The 20,607-nt window shown below is 46.6% G+C and overlaps 1 protein-coding gene across 16 annotated transcripts in view; it reads right to left on the bottom strand.

Moving 5' to 3' along the window:
- LOC118594666 (protocadherin gamma-C4) overlaps nt 1–20,607 on the bottom strand; it is a 182,586-nt gene that overhangs the window by 93,042 nt on the left and 68,937 nt on the right. The window contains exons 1-2 of one of the 16 annotated variants that reach the window (XM_036204746.1): nt 10,738–12,482; nt 323–1,204 (exon numbers count right to left, since the gene is read on the bottom strand). The exons of 10 other annotated variants lie outside the window; for them this stretch is intronic. In XM_036204746.1, the coding sequence (XP_036060639.1) occupies nt 323–1,204; nt 10,738–12,276 (2,421 nt within the window). In that variant the 5' untranslated portion in view covers nt 12,277–12,482. Of the gene's footprint in view, nt 1–322; nt 2,944–9,858; nt 12,483–15,021; nt 16,864–20,607 lie in introns of those variants that run through there. 5 more of the 16 variants (XM_036204745.1, XM_036204740.1, XM_036204753.1 and 2 more) reach the window with 5 other exon arrangements.

Below are 20,607 nucleotides of genomic sequence, written 5' to 3'. Positions count from 1 at the left end.
GAGGCACATGGATTTTGTCTTCGAATCACACTCCCACATCCCTTCCAAACACAGGGAAAACCATGAGTTTGGCCTGGATTTCTTAGGAACTTTAAGCTCCAAAAATAGAGCTAGCCAGGTGGCTCGCCCCTTTATTCCCAGCACTCGGGAAGCAGAGGCAGGCAAATCTCTGTGAATTCTAGGTCAGCCTGGTCTACACAGCAAATTCCAGGACTACATAGACAGACTTCTGTCTCAAAACCAAACCAAACCAAAAACAAAACCCTTAAAATAGCACTACTATATTGGCGTACCGGCATATAAAAAGCATAATATTAAATACCTGATTAAAGGTCTTCTCGTCTGCTTCAATACTAGGAGTTAAAATGCTAGTCAACAGTGCTGAGGAACTATCTTTGTTGAGAATATCTTGTGTGGCTGGATAATCACCAACAGAAGTGAGAAAATTAAAATCTGGTTTAGCTTGATCTCCCGGCACGCACAAATTATAGGCATAGGGCAATGTCCCTTCGCTGTAGTTCGGTGGAAGTACAGGTCTTGACTTGGAGCCGAGAACTGGCCCCAAGCAGCCAGTGGCTGAAGAGTTTGAAGACTGTCGCAAGCGCAAAGCAATGGCCAAAATTATTGCGAAGAGGAAAAGCACTGAGATCAAGGCCAAGGCCACCACCAGGTAAAACTGAAGCTCACTCTGGGAGTCGGAAGGAGTGGGGTGATCGACGAGGTCCGGCAATGCTTCTTGTAGGCTGTCTGCGAAAACTAGGAGCAATGTGGCAGTGGCAGAGAGCGGTGGCTGTCCACCATCGCGCACAGCGACCAGAAGGCGCTGCCGCACCGCGTCCCTGTCGCCCAGGGCACGCGCTGTGCGCACCTCGCCAGTGCGCAGCCCCAGGCTGAAGAGCCCGGGATCGCTGGCCTGCAGCACGTGGTATGACAGCCAGGCGTTGTGTCCTGAGTCTGCGTCCACTGCCACCACCTTAGTGACCAGGTATCCGGGTTCGGCAGCGCGCGGTACCATGTCGAAGAGCGCGGAACCGTCGGGCTCGAGCGCGGGGTACAGCACGCGCGGTGCGTTGTCGTTGCGGTCGTCCACCAGCACGCGCACGCTCACGTTGGCGCTGAGCGCGGGCGAGCCCTGGTCGCGCGCCTGCAGGGTCAGCTGGAAGGAGCGCAGCTGCTCGTGGTCGAAGGCGCGCTGAGCGAACACCACTCCGCTGTCCTGGTTTACTGACACGTAGGAGGACAGCGCCTTTGGCTCTAGGTCGCTGGCTATGATGGAGTAGGAGACGAGGCCATTTTGTCCAAGATCTGGATCCTGTGCTTTGACTTGGGCTATGGAGGTACCGGGCTGATTGTTTTCTGGTACGTTGACCAGATAGGCGGGCTGTTGGAAAACAGGTGCGTTGTCGTTGACGTCAGCAACGTGCAGAGTTATGATTATGCTGGAGGAGAGGGGTGGCTTGCCTCTATCTGTGGCTGTGATAGTGATGTTGTACCCCGGGGTCTGTTCCCGGTCTAGGATGTTATCTGTCACTAACTTGTAGTAATTATTGGAAGAAGAATGAATCTTAAATGGACTGTCTCCATTTAAACTGCACGTGACTTGTGCATTTTCTCCGGAATCTCGATCCCTTACTTTGAAGAGGGCCACAACTGTTCCAGAAGGGGAATCCTCCAAAATCTGATCAGAGAGGGAAGTGATGATTATTTCTGGGCGGTTGTCGTTCTCATCTAGAACGTCTATAATTACTTTACACTGTGAAGAAAGAGATCCTCTGTCCTTTACCTCCACATCAATCGTGTATTTTTCTACTTCTTCAAAATCCAAGGACTGGTGAGTGACGATGTCTCCAGTTAGGGAATCGAGAGAGAACACGTGCTGAGCTTCGTTAGCCACACCCAGGAAGGAGTATGTGAACTCCCCATTGATGCCCTCGTCCTGATCTGTCGCCCTTAGCCTTAGGACGGCTGTCCCTGGAGCCACATCTTCCCGAAGGCGGACTCTGTACACATCTTGGCTGAACACTGGGGGGTTATCGTTGGCATCTACCACTCGGATTCGGAGCTGAGCGGTTCCACTTCGGGGCGGGTCCCCACCGTCGACAGCTGTCAGCACCAGGTGGTGGGTGTTCTCGGTTTCTCGGTCCAGTGTCTTTTGCAGTTCTATTTCTGGGTATTTGCCACCATCAGGATTGTCTTTCACCAACAATGAGAAATACTCGTTAGGACTTAGGTGATACTTGCTCAGTGAATTCACACCAATATCAGGATCTTTCGCAGACTCCAGAATTGTTCTCATCCCTGGGTTGACGGATTCACTTATTTCTAGGTTTATTTCATTTTTTGGGAAATGAGGAGCATGGTCGTTAACATCCTCAATCTCCACAACGACATGAAAAATATTCAAGGGGTTTTCCAGCACGGCTTCCAACTGCAACTCACACTTTCTTCTCTCTTTGCATATCTGCTCGCGGTCTATGCGGTCCTTCACCAGTAAATCCCCGCTCTCCGCGTCCACACTGAAGTGCAGCTTCTCAGCGCTGACCCGCAGCTTCCTTGCAGATACTTCCAGGACGCTGAGCCCCAGATCCTTGGCGAGGTTCCCCACCACAGAGCCGCGGTCCAGCTCCTCGGGGATGGAGTAGCGGACCGGCTGGCCCAGCGCGGGACAGAACAAAGGCAGCAGCAGGGTAAACAGTACCTGCGGGCGGCCGAGGCGCTGCCTCTGCGCGCAGCTCCCTCCCATTGCTGGCTCGGGTTCTCTCTAGGTCTTCGGATCTTCACAGTGTGCTGGAATGCGGTCTTCCGAGGAGGAGGTGCATCTGGCCCCGTACAGCTGGACCCCAGTTTGGGTCTGGGAATCGGTGTCTTAGTCTCTGTGAGCGAGAGTTCCCTTTGGAGTGTATTCGTTTGTGCGCAGGAAATTCCAGCCTAGAGACTGAGGGACCCCGGGCGTTGGAGCTTGCTCTGCACTGGCCGACAGCGGCGCCCAGAGGCTCTGAGTGGAATTGCAGTCTGGCGTTTCATATTTTGAGGAATCTTTTATTTTTATATTAAGCGCAAATTGATAAGCTAAAATATTTGAATTTTGTTTCTTATTGATTTTGTTTCCATCGTGGAAATTTTAATGTTAAATATTATGTTCAATTTGTAAAAAATATATTAATTTTGGGTACACTGAAAGACTGTTTCGTTTTAATAAAAAGGCATGGAAGAAAGAAAAGAGAAGGTACCCAGATCCAACCCATGGCCCAACCCAACTGTTACCCAGATCATCCATCCACAGGAAAAGACTATCACTCCTTTTGAGGAAAATTGTCTTTTGTCATCAACTCTAGCTTTAGTCAGTTAAAAAGTAAAAAACCTTCCATCCATATTTAGACTGCAACCCTGGCTGTATTCAGTCATCCAGGATGATCAGTCTTGCTCTAAGATTTTTTAAAATTTATTTTCACTTTATGTGCTTGGTGTTTTTGCCATGGGTGTCGGGTCCCCTGGAACTGGAATCACAGACAGCCTGAGCTGCCATGTGGGTGCTGGGAGTTGAACCTGGGTCCTCTGGAAGAGCAGTCAGGGCTCCCAACCACTGAGCCATCCCTCCAGCCCTAATAATTTTAATAGACTATTTACAACGTCAAAAGAGTGCTGTTGAAGCTTGCCTTTTTCAAATAATGCAACTGAAATATATACATAATAATTATTACTCTTGTGGGGGAAAATAGTTTCAATGAGTAACTTGTATTCTAACTCCAGAATGTGTACTTACCTTCCACGAATCTACAGTTAACCAAGTGTTGGCACAAAAATGTCATGGTCTCAGAGGTATTGTGGGACTTGGCAGAGCACTCCTTTTTCTAGTAACTTCTGTAGAGTGATAATAAGTTCAAAAATCGAACCAAATATATCACTGTTTTCTTGAACTAAATGTGCTCACCAATCCCTCTACCAATCATTGATTTAGAAGGGTTTCATGTCCATCTTTGCTTAAATTCTGACCCCCTGCAGAACTGCCTTTTCTTCCTTTGAGGTTAGCTCTTAGTTTATTTGAAAGTTCAGTCCCAGTGTTTTCGCGTTTCCTCTGAGTTTTCTTCTACATTAAAGAGAAATATCCTTATCACACATGTTTAGCTTCTGTTCTTGGGAACACAGACATTATCCATCCCCCAAATCCATATTTACATGTTAGCTTTTAATTACTGGCATGTTTAATTTTGAAGGAAAAGAAGGACAAAGAGAATCCAAAATCTCAATTTAACATTATAAATTCTTAGAATCCTCGTTGGGCAAGGAAAGTCAAATTAAAAGGCTGTATCTCTAATATAGTCAGATGTTACATAATTATATACAAAAGGAAAGCCACTGGGCTAATAGGTACGATTATGCTTATAAAGATTCTAAGCACATAGTTATGAATTGTTGATTGAATATCAATACATAAATTAAAATCTCTAAGGAGTATATTCAGGTATTGTTTGAAAAAATATAACTGCAAAAACATACTGACTTTGTCCTCAAAGAACTACAGTGAACAGCCTTGGACGTGGCTTGTGGATCTGGTGGGGCTAATGCATTTGTTTCTGGTGTTTACCTAAGTTTGACACACTTGTCTTCAAAAGAGCTGTCTAAAGCGGTAGGGTTGCAGCGTGTGGCCCAGTGAGGAGGACACATAAATCAACAGGCACTTCCGTAGGAAGTTCCCTTTCCTACACAAGGTTCTGCATGGCTATTCATAACAACCTCATGGCAATCTGGGTGGTTTTCATGACAGTTTCCAAAACGGTCTGAACCACCAGATTCTACTCTTTAATGTTTTAGCGAGAGAGGCAAGTGTCGCCGGAACCGAGCGAAGTGGTTTTAAAGTAGAGATCTAATATTTCCACCACCTGGATTCAAGCCTAAATGTAAATCTGACCATAACTGTTCAAAGAAAAGGTAAAATCAGCACTCACTGGCACCAGAGGGGCATCCTCTACAGGGCACTTCGAATCATCTAACAGAGACAACGGATCTTTTTTCTCGCAGCTCTCCTGGCTGATGAGCGTGTCTGCGTAGTTGGGCTGCGGGAAGATCAGGTGACTCTTGCGCGAATCAGCAGTTAGGGAAACCTCGTGGGAATAGGTCTGCAAGAAAGCGCGCACCCCGTCCACGCCCACATAGTGAGAGGCAGGCAGGCCACCCAATCCATCTCCGGAAGACTGCAGCGCCTGAGACTTGTGCCAGCGCCGAAGTTTGAGAGCCAACAACACGATGACAAAGGCGAGAAAAACACAGGAGACCGTCGCGACCGCCACGACTAGGTAGAGGGTGAGGCTTGAGGCTCCAGAGTCCTGCGGTGGCTCCAGGTTGCCCAAGTCTGACAAAACTTCAGGGATGCTGTCAGCTACTGCAACAGTCAGAGTGACTGTGGCGGAGAGAGGAGGCTGGCCGTGGTCCTGCACAGCCACCACGAGGCTCTGCTTGAGGGCATCTCTGTCCAGCAGGGCCCGCGCGGTGCGCACCTCGCCCGTGTGCAGCCCCACGGAGAAGAGCCCTGGCTCGCTGGCCTTGAGCAGACGGTAGGACAGCCAGGCGTTCTGTCCCGGAGTCTCTGTCCACCGCCACCACCTTCGTCACCAGATAGCCAGGCTCTGCTGAGCGGGGCGCTAGCTCCACCCCAGTAGAGCCATCGGTGGGTGGAGTAGGGTACAAGATTTCCGGAGAGTTGTCATTCTGATCCAGGACGAACAGGGTCAATGACACGTTACTGCTGAGGGGCGGCTTCCCGCTGTCACTGGCAGTCACCTGCACCCGCAGTTCCCGGAACTGCTCATAGTCAAAGGACCAGAGTGCATACAGGATGCCAGTGTCTGAGTTGATGGAGATGTAGGAAGAAAGTGGTGCCCCCTCAATGGTGTCTTCAGCCAGAGAGTAAACGATCTGGGCGTTCTCTTTGCTATCCGGATCCAGGGCGGTCACTGAGAAGATGGAGGCGCCTCTGGGGTTGTTCTCTGGGATATAGGTAAAGTAGGAGACGTGAGAGAAGGTGGGTGGGTTGTCGTTGATGTCCGCCACGAGCAGAGTGAAGTGAGCTTTGGTCGACAAAGGCGGGTTTCCCCCATCCCTGGCTGTTACTGTGATGTTGAAAGAGGGCACCTGTTCCCTGTCAAGGGCTCTTTCTGTCACTAGTCTATAGTAACTGTCAATGGACTTTTCTAATTTAAATGGCAGATTCCCTGAGAGGGAGCAGGTTACCTCTCCGTTCTGCCCGGAGTCTAAATCATGCACGTTCAAAAGGGCTATGACAGTTCCCACAGGCGAGTCTTCAGCCACTGGACTAAAGAGGGAGGTGATGGTCACCTCCGGGCTGTTGTCGTTTACATCTTCTACTGTAATCAACACCTTCGCAGTTGCAAGATAGGCCCCTCCATCTTCAGCTTGGATTTCTATTTCATAGAAACTCATTTCTTCGTAATCTAGATTTCCAGATATTTTTATTTCCCCAGTACTTTTGTCTAGTTGGAATTTCAACAGTTGTGTGTCCTGTAAATTTCGGAATGAGTATGTCACTTCTCCATTGGCGCCTTCGTCTTTGTCGGTGGCAGTCACTTTCAGCAGCGGGGTGCCCACAGGCAAGTTCTCTGGAACATTCACTCGGTATTCAGGCGAGGTGAAGACTGGAGCATTGTCATTTGTATCAAAGACAGTCACAGTGATGAGGACCGTGCCGGATCTGGGAGGGTTACCCCCGTCAGAGGCCACGAGGACCAGGTGGTGAATGGCCTCTTCCTCACGATCTAGGGCGTGCTCCAGCACGAGCTCCGGGTACTTGACGCCGTTAGCTCGGCTCTGAACGCCTAGGGAGAAGTGCTTACTGGGGCTGAGCTGGTAGCTCTGCAGAGAGTTCACGCCCACATCCGGATCAATAGCTTCCGGGAGAGGAAAACGCATCCCTGATGCGACATTTTCATTGATTTTTACATCTACAGTTTCTGCTTGGAATTTTGGAGCATTGTCATTGACATCCGTTACCTCTATCTCTATCCCGAAAAGTTTCACCCTTTCTTCCACAAGGATGTTAAAGCTGACGAGACAGGGCGCGCTCTGGGCACACAGCTCCTCCCGGTCTATCCTCCCCGCGGTGACCAAGCTGCCACCTCGCGGGTTCAGAGAGAAAAGCTGCGACCTACCTCTGGAGACGATGCGGACCCCGCGCTCCGCCAGCTCGCGGGGCTCCAGCCCCAGGTCCTTGGAGATGTTGCCCACAAAGGAGCCTTTCTCTAGTTCTTCAGGAACGGAGTAGCGGATCTGCCGAGCTGCGGACTCCCAGGGCATCCACAGGAAAAGGAGGACCAGTTTGGAGCGCTCTAAGAGATTCCTTTGAGCGGCCATTGTCTCCTGACCACGGAATTTTCTCAAAGCTCTCCCCGATCAGCCGAGCGCGCTGTGTGTTTTACCCGGTTCTTTTCTTCTTTATGTGGCCTCAGGAGTCTCAGATGGAGCACCTTAAATTCCTGGGTGATTTTCGTTGCAGCCCAGGAGCCGGTTTGCAGGAACTGAGAGGCTGTAAGCCTTTGGACCCTGAGAATCCCAACCGAGCTCTGGCGGCGTTTTGCTCTTCGTAGGTGAATAGCGACGCTCAGAGTCTGAAGAAGTTACTGCACCCATTACAGAATCTCTGCAAACGCATCTGTTGAGTTGTTTTATTTTATATTGATCTTTGATTTCTCTGTTCATTCTTTTTAAAGGGTGCGAGATTGAAATCAGGGCTTCATACATGCTAGACAAGTTCTCCATCACTGAGCTATATTCGAGCCCTTTTCAATTCGTAGGTTACTGGGGAGTGTAATACGTTAAATTGATAATATTTACAACTTATTTCCAACAGGAACATACTCACTTAAAACATAAATAATGTTTATTTTAGTGTTGAAAAAAATTCAACTTTTATATTAATTCACATGAAGACAATTATACTCCTTTTGATAAAATTCACTTTGAAAGATTTTTATTTTCTTTAATTTGATTATGTTGTTTAGTTTATAACCCCGTAAGAGGCTGACAAGATAGTCTATTATTACTTAATGATTTTTAAAAAATGTACTTTTTCTTACATAGGATTGTTATTGAAAATTTAATTAGGCTATTTAGAAATGAATTTATCAAATAATTAGAAAGTAAAAGTAGCAAATTGTATGGTTGCCTACTAAAATGTGTTGTAATGGGAAGACAAAGATGTTACAAGCATTTCAGGCACCAGAAACAAAACCAAAGATGCAGTAATGTGATTTTTTTTCCAGTGTTGAGAATCAAAGGATGTGAGGCAAATACTCTATACTTGAGCTAAATCCCTAGCCCCGAGGTAGAACTGTGAATAAGTTTTTATGCCAAGTATCTTTTTTTCAAAAGATTTATTTTGTGTTATCAGTTCTCTATCTGCATATACACTTTTGTGTCAGAAGAGGGCACCAGATCTTATTACAGATGGTTGTGAGCCACCATGTGGTTGCTGGGAATTGAATTCAGGAGCTCCTGCGGGAGCAGCCAGTGCTCTTAACCACTGAGCCATCTCTCCAGCCCGATACCAAGCATCTTATTGTATCAGAGCATTAATACCAATATTAAAAATGTCTTCTCCTAGGCAGCTTATCTGGTAGTGTGAAGAAGATGGACTATGAATTTGGAGTTTTGCCTGCCCACCCACACCCAGAAGGAGTCACAGGTTTACTTCTTTTACAGAGGAAACAGGGTGTTTAAAAGTGTTTCAGTCATTGTGGCATTCTTCAGATATTTTGTTATAGTTCTGAGAGGTAGGTCTTACCCCCTGAGCATTGGAATTCTAGGTAGGTAATGGCCAGACCCAAGCATAAATTTTATCTTTTTTCTTTCAAAGATCTTAAATCACAAACAGATTGAAAGCAAAAAGGCAAAAGCATCTCATAGTGTTCTTGGAAATCATTCGTTTTGATGTAGAGGAAGAGATTGAGAAAATGTGCAAAAGCAGTTCTAAGAAAAGGGAGAAGAACAGTAAAGCTGGAAGAACTGAAGTAATAGAGGAGAAACCCCCCCTCGGGCAGTTATACTAACTTTTGGGGACCACAAAACCTTAAGAATGTGAACAAAACTTCAAGTCTCCTCTGAAGAGAAGCATCTGCCACTGAACAGAAGTTGGAAGATCTGTTAGCTGATGTCCCAATCACCTCTCAAGGGTAGATTAAAAAAAAAAAGTGAAAAAATAAATGGAGACAGCCAAATGCAGCAGAAATGATTTACAATAAGTATTTTTTTCCTGGAAAGGAGCACCGTTCTGATAGTTCAGCACGCTTTAAACATTTTAGACATTAAAACATATAAATTAGACGCATAAATTCATTTAAGTAGCAAGTTTGGATAGGCTACTCATTTATTTGGTTAGACGCCAAGACTATTATAGTTATTATATGCATGAGTGTTTGGCCCTCATATATGTATGTGCACCACGTGCATGCCTGGAACACAAGGAAGTCAGAGGACGGTGTCAGATTCTCTCGTGCCCTGGAACTACGGTGGTGGACGGTTGTGAGCCACTGTGGGTGCTGGGAACCGAATGCATGTCCCCTGCAAGAACAACAGAGCTCTTCACCCTTGAGCCATCTCTCCAGCCCCCAAGATTTTTACTGCTTTTGTTTGCCCATCGGAGCCTTACAAGATAGCTACAATTTTTTAACTTTTTTTTTCCACTGAAGGATAGATCAACTTATGAACAAAAAGTCGTCATTTCACCATTGAGAAGACGCGGTGGCAGTTAGCTACCGATTTTTCAAATATGAACCTAGATACAAAAATGAAGTTACTATGGCTGAAATAAGAGAAACTGGGATGATTAAAGAATAAAACGAAACTTACCGGTGTTAGAGTCTCGGGATGTGCAGTCGAATCATCCCCAACGTGAAGCGGAATTAAAGCCCCAGGAGAACTACCGCAAACTACTTCTTCAGCAGAAGGCAAAGGTGCGCTGCACTTCAGGAAATTTAACTCCGCCTTTCCCGTATGCCCAACGCACAGATTGTAGGAATAAGGCAGAGTCCCCTCGCTATAGTTGAGAGAAACCCCTGGCCTAGTCTTAGAACAAACTCCAGATTGAAAGCAGCCCCAGACAGAGGGCCTGGAGGAGTGTCGCAGTCGAAGAGCGATGGCTAGAATCACAGCCAGGAGGAAAAGCACAGAAATCAAGGCCAAGGCCACCACCAAGTAGAACTGCAGCTCGGCTTGAGGGTCAGGGGGTAGTGGGTGGTCACTGAGGTCTGGCAGGGCCTCCTGCAAGCTGTCAGCGAACACTAGCAGCAGCGTGGCAGTGGCCGAGAGCGGTGGCTGTCCACCATCGTGAACACCAACCAACAGGCGCTGCCGCGAGGCGTCCCTGTCGCCCAGGGCACGCGCTGTGCGCACCTCGCCAGTGCGCAGCCCCAGGCTGAAGAGCCCGGGATCGCTGGCCTGCAGCACGTGGTACGACAGCCAGGCGTTGTGTCCCGAGTCTGCGTCCACAGCCACCACCTTAGTGACCAGGTATCCGGGTTCGGCAGCGCGCGGTACCATGTCGAAAAGCGCGGAACCGTCGGGTTCGAGCGCGGGGTACAGCACGCGCGGTGCGTTGTCGTTGCGGTCGCCCACCAGCACGCGCATGCTCACGTTGGCGCTGAGCGCGGGCGAGCCCTGGTCGCGCGCCTGCAGGGTCAGCTGGAAGGAGCGCAGCTGCTCGTGGTCGAAGGCGCGCTGAGCGAACACCACTCCGCTCTGCGCGTTCACGGTCACGTAGGACCACAGCGATTTAGGTTCCAGGTCGCTGGCTATGATGGAGTAGGAGATGTGACCATTGGACCCCAAGTCCGGGTCAGAGGCGCTGACTTGAGCGATGGAGGCTCCAGGTGGGTTGTTCTCTGCCACGTGGACTATGTAAGAAGACTTCTGGAAAGCCGGGGCGTTATCATTTACATCAGTGATGTGCAGAGCGATGGTTGTACTGGAAGAAAGGGGTGGCTTGCCCCTGTCCGTAGCGGTGATGGTGACATTGTATTGTGGGTTCTGCTCTCGGTCTATGGCTCCATCTGTTACTAACTTGTAGTAGTTGCTAGAAGAAGCATGGATCTTGAAAGGCAGGTCTTTGCCTATGTCACACGTCACTTCTCCGTTTCCTCCGAAATCCCGATCTCGCGTTTTGAAGAGGGCCACCACCACTCCCGGAGGAGAATTCTCCAAGATACGATCAGAAAGAGAGGTGATGATTATTTCTGGGCTGTTGTCGTTTTCATCTAGGACTTCTATGATGATTTTACACTGTGTAGAGAGACCACCTCCATCCTTCGCTTCCACTTCCATGGTGTATCTTTCTACCTCTTCAAAATCCAATGGCTGGTTGTTCCTAATCACGCCTGTTTTCTCATCCAGAGCGAACACGTGTCTTGTGCTCTGGGCAGTGCTCCGAAAGTAATAACTTATCGCAGCATTGATGCCCTGGTCCTCATCAGTGGCTGTCACTTGCAACACGGAGGACCCTGGGGGCAGATTTTCACTAACACTGAGCCTATATTCTTCTTTGCTGAACACTGGAGGGTTGTCATTGTTGTCCTTTACAGATATTTCTATTTGAGTGGTGGCACTGCGAGGTGGGTCCCCTCCATCTAAGGCAGTCAGTATCAAGCGATGAGACCTCTGCTCTTCCCTGTCTAGAAGTTTCTCTAGAGACAGCTCCGGGCTTTTGCCGCCATCAGGATTAACTCTAACCACTAATGAGAAATAAGGGTTGGAGCTTAGCTGGTAGTCTTTAATTGAGTTCAAATTTATGTCGGGGTCAGTGGCAGGCTCAAGGGGTATTCGTGTACCAACCGACACAGATTCTAGAATTTCTAAACGCGTCTCTTTCTTCTCGAATTGTGGAGCGTGATCATTAATGTCCTCAATCTCCACAACGACATGAAAAATATTCAAGGGGTTTTCCAGCACGGCTTCCAACTGCAACTCACACTTTCTTCTCTCTTTGCATATCTGCTCGCGGTCTATGCGGTCCTTCACCAGTAAATCCCCGCTCTCCGCGTCCACACTGAAGTGCAGCTTCTCAGCGCTGACCCGCAGCTTCCTTGCAGATACTTCCAGGACGCTGAGCCCCAGATCCTTGGCGAGGTTCCCCACCACAGAGCCGCGGTCCAGCTCCTCGGGGATGGAGTAGCGGACCGGCTGGCCCAGCGCGGGACAGAACAAAGGCAGCAGCAGGGTAAACAGTACCTGCGGGCGGCCGGGGCGCTGCCTCTGCGCGCAGCTCCCTCCCATTGCTGGCTCGGGTTCTCTCTAGGTCTTCGGATCTTCACAGTGTGCTGGAGTGCGGTCTTCCGAGGCGGAGGTGCATCTGGCCCCGTACAGCTGGACCCCAGTTTGGGTCTGGGAATCGGTGTCTTAGTCTCTGTGAGCGAGAGTTCCCTTTGGAGTGTATTCGTTTGTGCGCAGGAAATTCCAGCCTAGAGACTGAGGGATCCGGGGCGTTGGAGCTTGCGCTGCACTGGCCGACAGCGGCGCCCAGAGGCTCTGAGTGGAATTGCAGTTTCTCTTGTTTAGAAATCCTTTTCCAAAATATATGTATCGGTCTGAACACGCAGCTATGAATAGCCGCACATTTTAATCTCACTATGGAATTATAGTGGCTACTTATGTATTTAACGTTTTAAAAAAAATTATATATGATTGGAAATTTATACCATACTATAGAATATTATGTATTATGTTGTGAATCTTCATATATAAATCAGACCAACCAACTTCAACGGTGATGAACATAAAGCCAATCTTTGTTTAGTGTATATTGAGCTTTCTGGATATTCAGGATAAAATCTAAAATATGTAGTGTAATTTGACACTTAAAAAAGAAACCAAAATATCAGTAATTTCCCTTTTCAGCCTATTTATGTTCTACAACCTGTTACCTACATACATAGTTTAAGAGCATTGGAATTGATCATTTGCCATGATTTTCTCAGTCACCAATCTGTGACCTATGTTGTAATAGCTAAGGGACAGGTGGGTGTGACTGCAAGCACAAGATGAAGAGTTCAAGATTAGCCTGGGAGACATAACGGGACCCTGAAACCAAGACAAAACAAGAAGACCCTCACCTGTGCTCCTGGAAACCACCCTGCTAAAAACACATGAAAGGCGTGAACATTGGAGTGGGGTGGATGTAAGGGGTGGTAATGGGACAGTGAGTGTGATTGAAACACATCACACACATGTATGAAAATGTCATGATTAATATATGCTAATAAACATTGAAAAGAGAAGTGATGTTTGTGTAGACTGTTGTCTACTTACCATGTCATAGATACATGCATGCATCATGAGTGTCTATGTTATGTTTTCCCCAAATTAACATGCATTTTAAACTCATGAATTTAAATATAGATATGACTCCTCAGAAGAAAAATTTGAGAAATCCCTATACTGCATGAGTAGAAAATAAGATTCTCAAAGGATTCTCATTTCCTCCTATTAGCATACAGAAGAGAGTGCCTTTTTATTTTGTTTCTAAGGTGATAGATTGAACCTAGAGCTATGTACAGCTCTAGCCCCGAACCACACCTGTAGTACTGAAAGAATGCTTGAAGAAATTAAAATGTCTATATCTCATATTAGAGATCCATTATACATCATAATATCAATGTCCAGATATATTAAACTCCTTATTATGTACAAACCCCTCTATGTCCATAGAAACACCAGCAGTCACCAACATATCTATGCAACAAAAGTTTACAATAGAAATTTTGTTTTGTTTTGTTTTGTTTTTTTTTTGAGACAGGGTTTCTCTGTAGCTTTGGAGCCTGTCCTGGATCTCACTCTATAGACCAGGCTGGCCTCGAACTCAGAGATCAGCCTGTCTCTGCCTCCCGAGTGCTGGGATTGCAGGTGTGTGCCAGGCTGTAGAATAGACATTTGAAAGTTTCATTTCTTTCCATTTCTTTTCGTAGACACAGGTTAAACTGAGTGTCTCACACAGGATAGGCAACTCCCAGCCACTGAGCAATGCTCCAGAGTTATGTTCAAGTGTTCTCCTGCATGCCATCTGTTACTTGAACGTTGACCTTATGTTTAAAAACCAAGTAATACATTATTTTTCCTAATAGCTAAAATTCAGGAAAATCTTTTCAGAATCTCCTGCAGCATGTCATGAGACCAGTTTCTCGCTTACATCCTAGCTACTCCCTGAGACTGGAGAATTGAGCCGGAGCCAAAACTTTAATTTCCTATATTTGACAAATTTTTAAGCCCCCATATTAGCAATTTCTCATAGGCAAGCTTACACTTGAAAGAAGAGTGTCAAGCTGTTTTTCATAACTTGATACTATAGCATTAGGAAACCTAAGCCTTTAATGCTATTACCATAAAGGATGCTATAATTTTCTTCATTAGAAGAAGAAAAGGCAAAAAGGGCTTTGCTGGGGTTTGTAAATGATAGCTGAAGCTTGACTCACCCTCAAGAAAGATCTTTAAGCACAAATGGTTTCTACAAACTTAGGGTCTGAAAAACAATAGTTCATCGAGGTATTTTCCTGTCGTAGAAATAGAAATGTGTGTGTGTGTGTGTGTGTGTGTGTGTGTGTGTGTGTACGGTGGGTTTTCAGCTGCTTCTCTAAGAAAGGGGCCCTTATTAGTTCACCCTTACAAAAGTGTCTCACTAGACACCGTGTTAGGAGCAGGAGCTACGGTGAGGGGTATTAGGAATAACGACCAGTTAATGTCAGGAAGAGAACTCCAGCTGAAGAGATAGATAGTAGAGAGGCACTGTGACCAACCAAGGAGCTCTATCCAAACAGCCCCCTCCATGCAGGGTGATAAGAACTGCCCCCGGTGACAAGAGTTTCGTGATAAGAACGTGAAATCGTATCAGCAATGTCTAACCAATAAACTGAAAGACTAGACTCAGCGAAAACTTGAGTGGTTACAAATGCTTCAATATCAACTGATGCAACATGAGAGCTGAGAGGTAATTATCATCAACAATAAAGGGGGAAAACCAAAACTCACAGGAACCAGAGGAGAGTCGTCAATAGGAAACTTGGACTCAACTGAACTGCACAACGGCTCGCTTTTCCCGCAGCTCTCCTGGCTGATGAGCGTGTCTGCATAGTTGGGCTGCGGGAAGATCAGGTGGCTCTTCCCAGAGTCAGGCGTGAGGGAGAACTCTTGAGAATAGGTCTGTAGGAAAGCTTGAACCCCTTGCACACCCACAATATGGGATGGTGGCACCCTGGCCAATCCACCCGTTGTAGCCTGCTGCAGATGTGAAGCGTGCCAGCGCCTTAGCCTAAGGGCCAGCAGCACAAGAACAAAGACTAGGAAGACACAAGAGACCACAGCAACTGCCACTACCAGGTAGAGTGTGAGATCAGAATCAGGGTCCACAGGAGTGTTGATACTGCCCAAGTCAGCCAGGATGTCGGGGATGCTGTCTGCCACAGCCACAGTCAGAGTGATGGTAGCAGAGAGAGGGGGCTGACCATGATCCTGAACAGCTACCACGAGGCTTTGCTTGAGTGCGTCTCTGTCTAGCAGGGTCCGAGCTGTGCGCACTTCGCCTGAGCGGAGCCCCACTGTGAAAAGTCCTGGCTCACTGGCCTTGATCAGACGGTAAGACAACCAAGCATTCTGTCCAGAGTCTTTGTCCACCGCCACCACCTTGGTCACTAGATATCCGGCCTCTGCTGAGCGGGGAGCCAGCTCCACCCCGGTGGAGCCATCCGTTGGGAGGGAGGGGTACAGGATCTTGGGGGCATTGTCGTTCTGATCCAATAGAAACACAGTCAGGGACACATTGCTGCTGAGTGGTGGATGGCCGCCGTCACGTGCCGTCACCTGCATTTGCAGATTTCGAAACTGCTCATAGTCAAAGGATTGCAGAGCATAGAGCACACCAGTGTCCGAGTTAATGGAGACATAGGAGGAGAGTGGTGCTCCCTGGATGGTGCTTTCCACCAAAGCGTAAGTAATCTTAGCGTTCTCGTTGTCATCGGGGTCGTGGGCGGTAACAGAGAAGATGGAGGTACCTCGGGGGTTGTTTTCAGGGAGGTAGACAGAGTAGGAGGTTTGAGAGAAGGCAGGTGGATTGTCATTGATGTCAGCTACATACAGGGTGATGTGGATCTCTGTGGACATGGACGGGGTTCCTCTGTCTGTTGCTGTCACTGTGATGTTGTACTCGGAAGCTTTTTCTCGATCGAGAGTCTGGGCTGTCGACAATCTATAGTAATCATCTACCGAGTTTTCTAATTTAAAAGAGGGGGTCTCCGGGATGGAACAGACAACTTGACCATTCTTCCCTGAGTCTTGGTCATGAGCATTGAAAAGAACGATTACCGTCCCTGGGGGAGCATCTTCCCTCACCGGGCTAAACAGAGATGTAATGGTCACTTCCGGCCGATTGTCATTTACATCTTCTACCATAATTACCACCTTGGTCCGCCCTTTCAATCCCCCACCATCTTCAGCCTGAATCTCCATTTCATACAGTGAACATTCTTCATAGTCCAGAGTTTTCGCTACAGTCATTTCTCCGGTGTTTTCATGAAGATGGAATAACATAACGGACTGTTTGTCATTAATTTTCCGGAATTTATATGTCACCTTTCCATTGGCACCCTCATCCGGGTCGCTAGCTCTCACTGTGAGCAGCAGGGTGCCCGGGGCCACGTTCTCAAGGACTTTCACGCGGTAAACCGGTTGGTCGAAAACAGGGGCATTGTCGTTTGTATCCAACACTGTGACCTGGATGAGCGCTGTGCTGGAGCGGCGCGGGTCGCCTCCATCGGAGGCGGTGAGGACCAGGTGGTGAGTGGGCTCTTCCTCTCGGTCCAGGGTGCGCTCCAGCACCAGCTCTGGGTTTATAGTTCCATCATCTCCGGTTTGCAGGTGGAGAGAGAAGTGTTGGTTGGGGCTGAGCTGGTAACTCTGGAGGGAGTTCACGCCCACATCTGGATCAACAGCTTCTGGGAGTGGATACCGTGCTCCGGGAGCAGCGATTTCGCTGATTTTTACTACCAAATTTTCCGCCTCAAATTTCGGCGCATTGTCGTTGATATCAAGCACCTCTACCTCCACCCCATAAAGTTTCACTCTGTCTTCAACTAGGACTTTAAAGCTTAGGAGACAGAGTGCAATCTGAGCGCACAGCTCCTCCCGGTCTATCCTGCCTGTGGTGACCAAGCTGCCGCTTCGCGGGCTCAGAGAGAAAAGCTGGGTCTTACCTTTGGAGATGATGCGGACTCCGGGCTCCGCGAGCTCACGGGGCTCCAGTCCCAGGTCCTTAGAGATGTTTCCCACCATATAGCCCTTTTCTGTCTCTTCCGGCACTGAATAGCGGATCTGCCTGGCGCTGGCCTCCGCCAGCATCCCCAGCAGCGCGCACAGGAGGGTGAGTCTTCTGCAGGGCGGGCGTCTGGTCCCGGCAGCCATTGTTGCTTTGGCTACGGAATTTGCTCAGAATTCCCTTTGTGCCCACTTACTGCCTAGGCTCTTCTTTTCTTCCTACAACTGTCTGGTGATACTCATTCCTCAGGAGAAAGTCAGAGCGCTCCAAGTTAAAAGGTTGATTGTTGCTATAGTCCGGGAGCCAGTTTGTAGGATACGCAGGGCTTTGTGTAGTTGCTGACATGAAAATCCGGATGGAGCGCGGAGATTTTCTTTCAGTTGGTGAACAGCGGCGCTCAGAGTCCTAAATCGTTACTACATCATCTGAAACATTACATCTCTTCCTTCCCTCTGTTCCTTTCTCAACCCCTCTCTTTCCTCCCCACTCCCTTGCCCTCTTCCCCATCTTTCTTCGTTTTCTTCTTTCTTTATTTTTTCTTCCTCCACCCCTTCTTTCCTTATTCCCTCCTTTTGTTCTTTTCGAGAAAGTGTATTACAGAAATGGAGTCGCTTAGGCTGATCTTTATCAAGCAATCCTCCTGCCTCAGCCTCCGGAGTACTTGGTTCTACTCGTGTGGCCCCATGAAATATTTGATTATCAATGATTGATAAAGAAAATAGTACTCGCTTGTAATTGTGATTTAAGATTTTCTAAGCATTCTCTTGCATTTATACTTCAAAAGCAATGACCATTTGTGGATATCTGGGTTGTAAATGAAGTGGGATGATATTTCTGTATTAACTCCCCAAACAGTTTTGGCTTAACATAAACCTAATTCACTTAAAGTTTTGGTTTGTACACACTCTATAAATTGTTATAATTTTATTTTTATGGTGTTTTGTTTTGCATATGTCTTTACAACTTTTAGAGGTAATTTTGATGTGAAATTTATACAACATTCATATTTCCTTCATACTTGTATGACACACATGTTCATTTCATAATTATATTGGTTCAATTTTTTTATGGAAGGACCTCATTATGTAGCCCTGGCTGTCCTGGAACCGCTGTACAGACTAGATTGACCTCAAATTCACAGAGATCCTCCTGTCTCTGCCTCCAGTGTGCTGGCATTAAAGACATTCACCACTAAGCATGGCTCATAATTACACTGCATGAGTATATGGATGGATTATCCATTTTGAAGACATAATATTTATTCATTTTGATGATAAAATTAAGTTTTTAAAAAAACTTTTGTGTTATATAAATAATTTTACTTGGACAATATTTATACATTTTCTTCCCTTACCTATTATATTAATGTTAAAATCTTTTAAAAAAAAGATTTATTTATTTATTATGTATACAGCATGTATGCCTGCAGGCCAGAAGAGGGCACCAGATCTCATTACAGATGGTTGTGAGCCACCATGTGGTTGCTGGGAATTGAACTCAGGACCTCTGGAAGAGCAGGTGGTGCTCTTAACCTCTGAGCCACCTCTCCAGCCCATTAATGTTAAAATCTTAACAAGACAAAGGTGTGTGTGTGTGTGTGTGTGTGTGTGTGTGTGTGTGTGTGTGTGTTTAAAGACTAGGTCTCACTGTGTAGCACTTGGCTGTCCTGGAACTCACTCTGTAGACCAGGCTGGCCTCAAACTCACAGAGATCTGCCTGCTTCTGCCTCCCAAGTGTTGGGACAAAAGGTGTACTGTCACTAGGGCCATACAGGATTGAGGTTTTAAATTTTACATTCATGTAATCATTTAAACTTTTCCACTAGTTCACAAAGGATTTAGCTTTTGATGTGAATACATGATGCATGTACAGGTATTGGGAAAATAAAAATTAACATTTGGAAAAAAAGCAAGTTTCAATTTCAATCCTTCATCATGTGTGTGTGTGTGTGTGTGTGTGGTGCTGGGGATGGAACCTAGAACCTCAGCATGCTAGGTAAGTGTTCTACCACTGAGCTGAGCTATATCCCCAACCCTCATACAGTTTCAAGGGCTGACAAGTGGCCCAGTAGAAAAGCACTTGCCTAGATTATTCTATTTTAAAGTGGTCATACATTTCTTATTCTAAAGGCCATTTAAACTTAAGTAATAATTTAGGAAAAAGAACACAAAATACAGAATGAATATTTACTACTAAAAAGTAAATGGTAAGTGGTGTTATGTGAAGAAAAAATATGTTTTTAAGGATGTCATTTATTAAATTACGACTGCCAGAAGAACCAAGCAAAGACATAGTAAGTATGAAATGGCAGTTGTGTATTCATACCTAAAAGTAGCTTTTGCCTTTAAGCAGCAATAACTCAGAACGCACTACAAGGACAGTGGGAAAACCTTTGTGGTTTCAAACTGTAAGATGAATGCAGTGTTTTTCCCTTGCCCTTCCCTTCTTAAAGATTATACGTCAAGAATCAGAGGAAGGTAGCCAGGCGGTGGTAGTGCACACCTTTAATCCCAGCACTCAGGGCGCAGAGTGAGTTCCAGAACAGCCAAGACTACACAGAGAAACCTTGTCTTGAAAAACAAACACTCCAAACCAAACTAAAACAAAACAAAAAGAATCAGAGGAAGGGACTAGAGAGATGGCTCAGCAGTTAAGAGCACTGGCTGCTCTCCCAGAGGACCTAGGTTCAATTCCCAGCACCCACATGGTGGCTCACATCAGTCTGTAACTCCAGTTTCAGGGATCCAATACTTTCCATTTTCTGGCCTCTAAGGGTACCAGGCATACAAATGATGTCCAGATGTACACGTAGAAAAAACACTCATGCATATAAAATAAAAATTTTATATATATAAAGAGAACCAGAACAAAAGAAATGGGAGTGTTAGTGTCTTCAATTCTTTTCTTTCTCTCATCTTCCCCTTCTATTGTGGGCCTCAAACCGAGGGCCTAGAGCATCCCCTATGTAGTGCTCCACCACTGTATCCCAGCCCCTAATCTTTCCTTTTCTATAGGATGTCACACTTCCCCCCCAAACTCACAGAACTCAGTGAGATGAGTCTGAAGAATTCAGCAAGTCTCTCTCATTCCACAAACACACACAGTAGTTTTTGTGTCTTTTTTAGGGGAGTCAGAAAGCCATGACTGTTAGGTGAGTCTAAGAAGCTAGACACAAGGAATAAACACAAAGTGAACCATTAGTGAAATCAGTGAAGGGAGATACCAATGAGTAGCTTCATACTTAAAGGATGAAGTAATTTTTTTGTTGTTGTTTGCTTTGTTTTTTTTGAGACAGAGTTTCTCTGTGT

Source organism: Onychomys torridus, chromosome 13 (assembly GCF_903995425.1).
Source record: "Onychomys torridus chromosome 13, mOncTor1.1, whole genome shotgun sequence".
NCBI lineage: Eukaryota > Metazoa > Chordata > Mammalia > Rodentia > Cricetidae > Onychomys > Onychomys torridus.
This window is presented reverse-complemented; position numbering and strand designations above follow the sequence as displayed.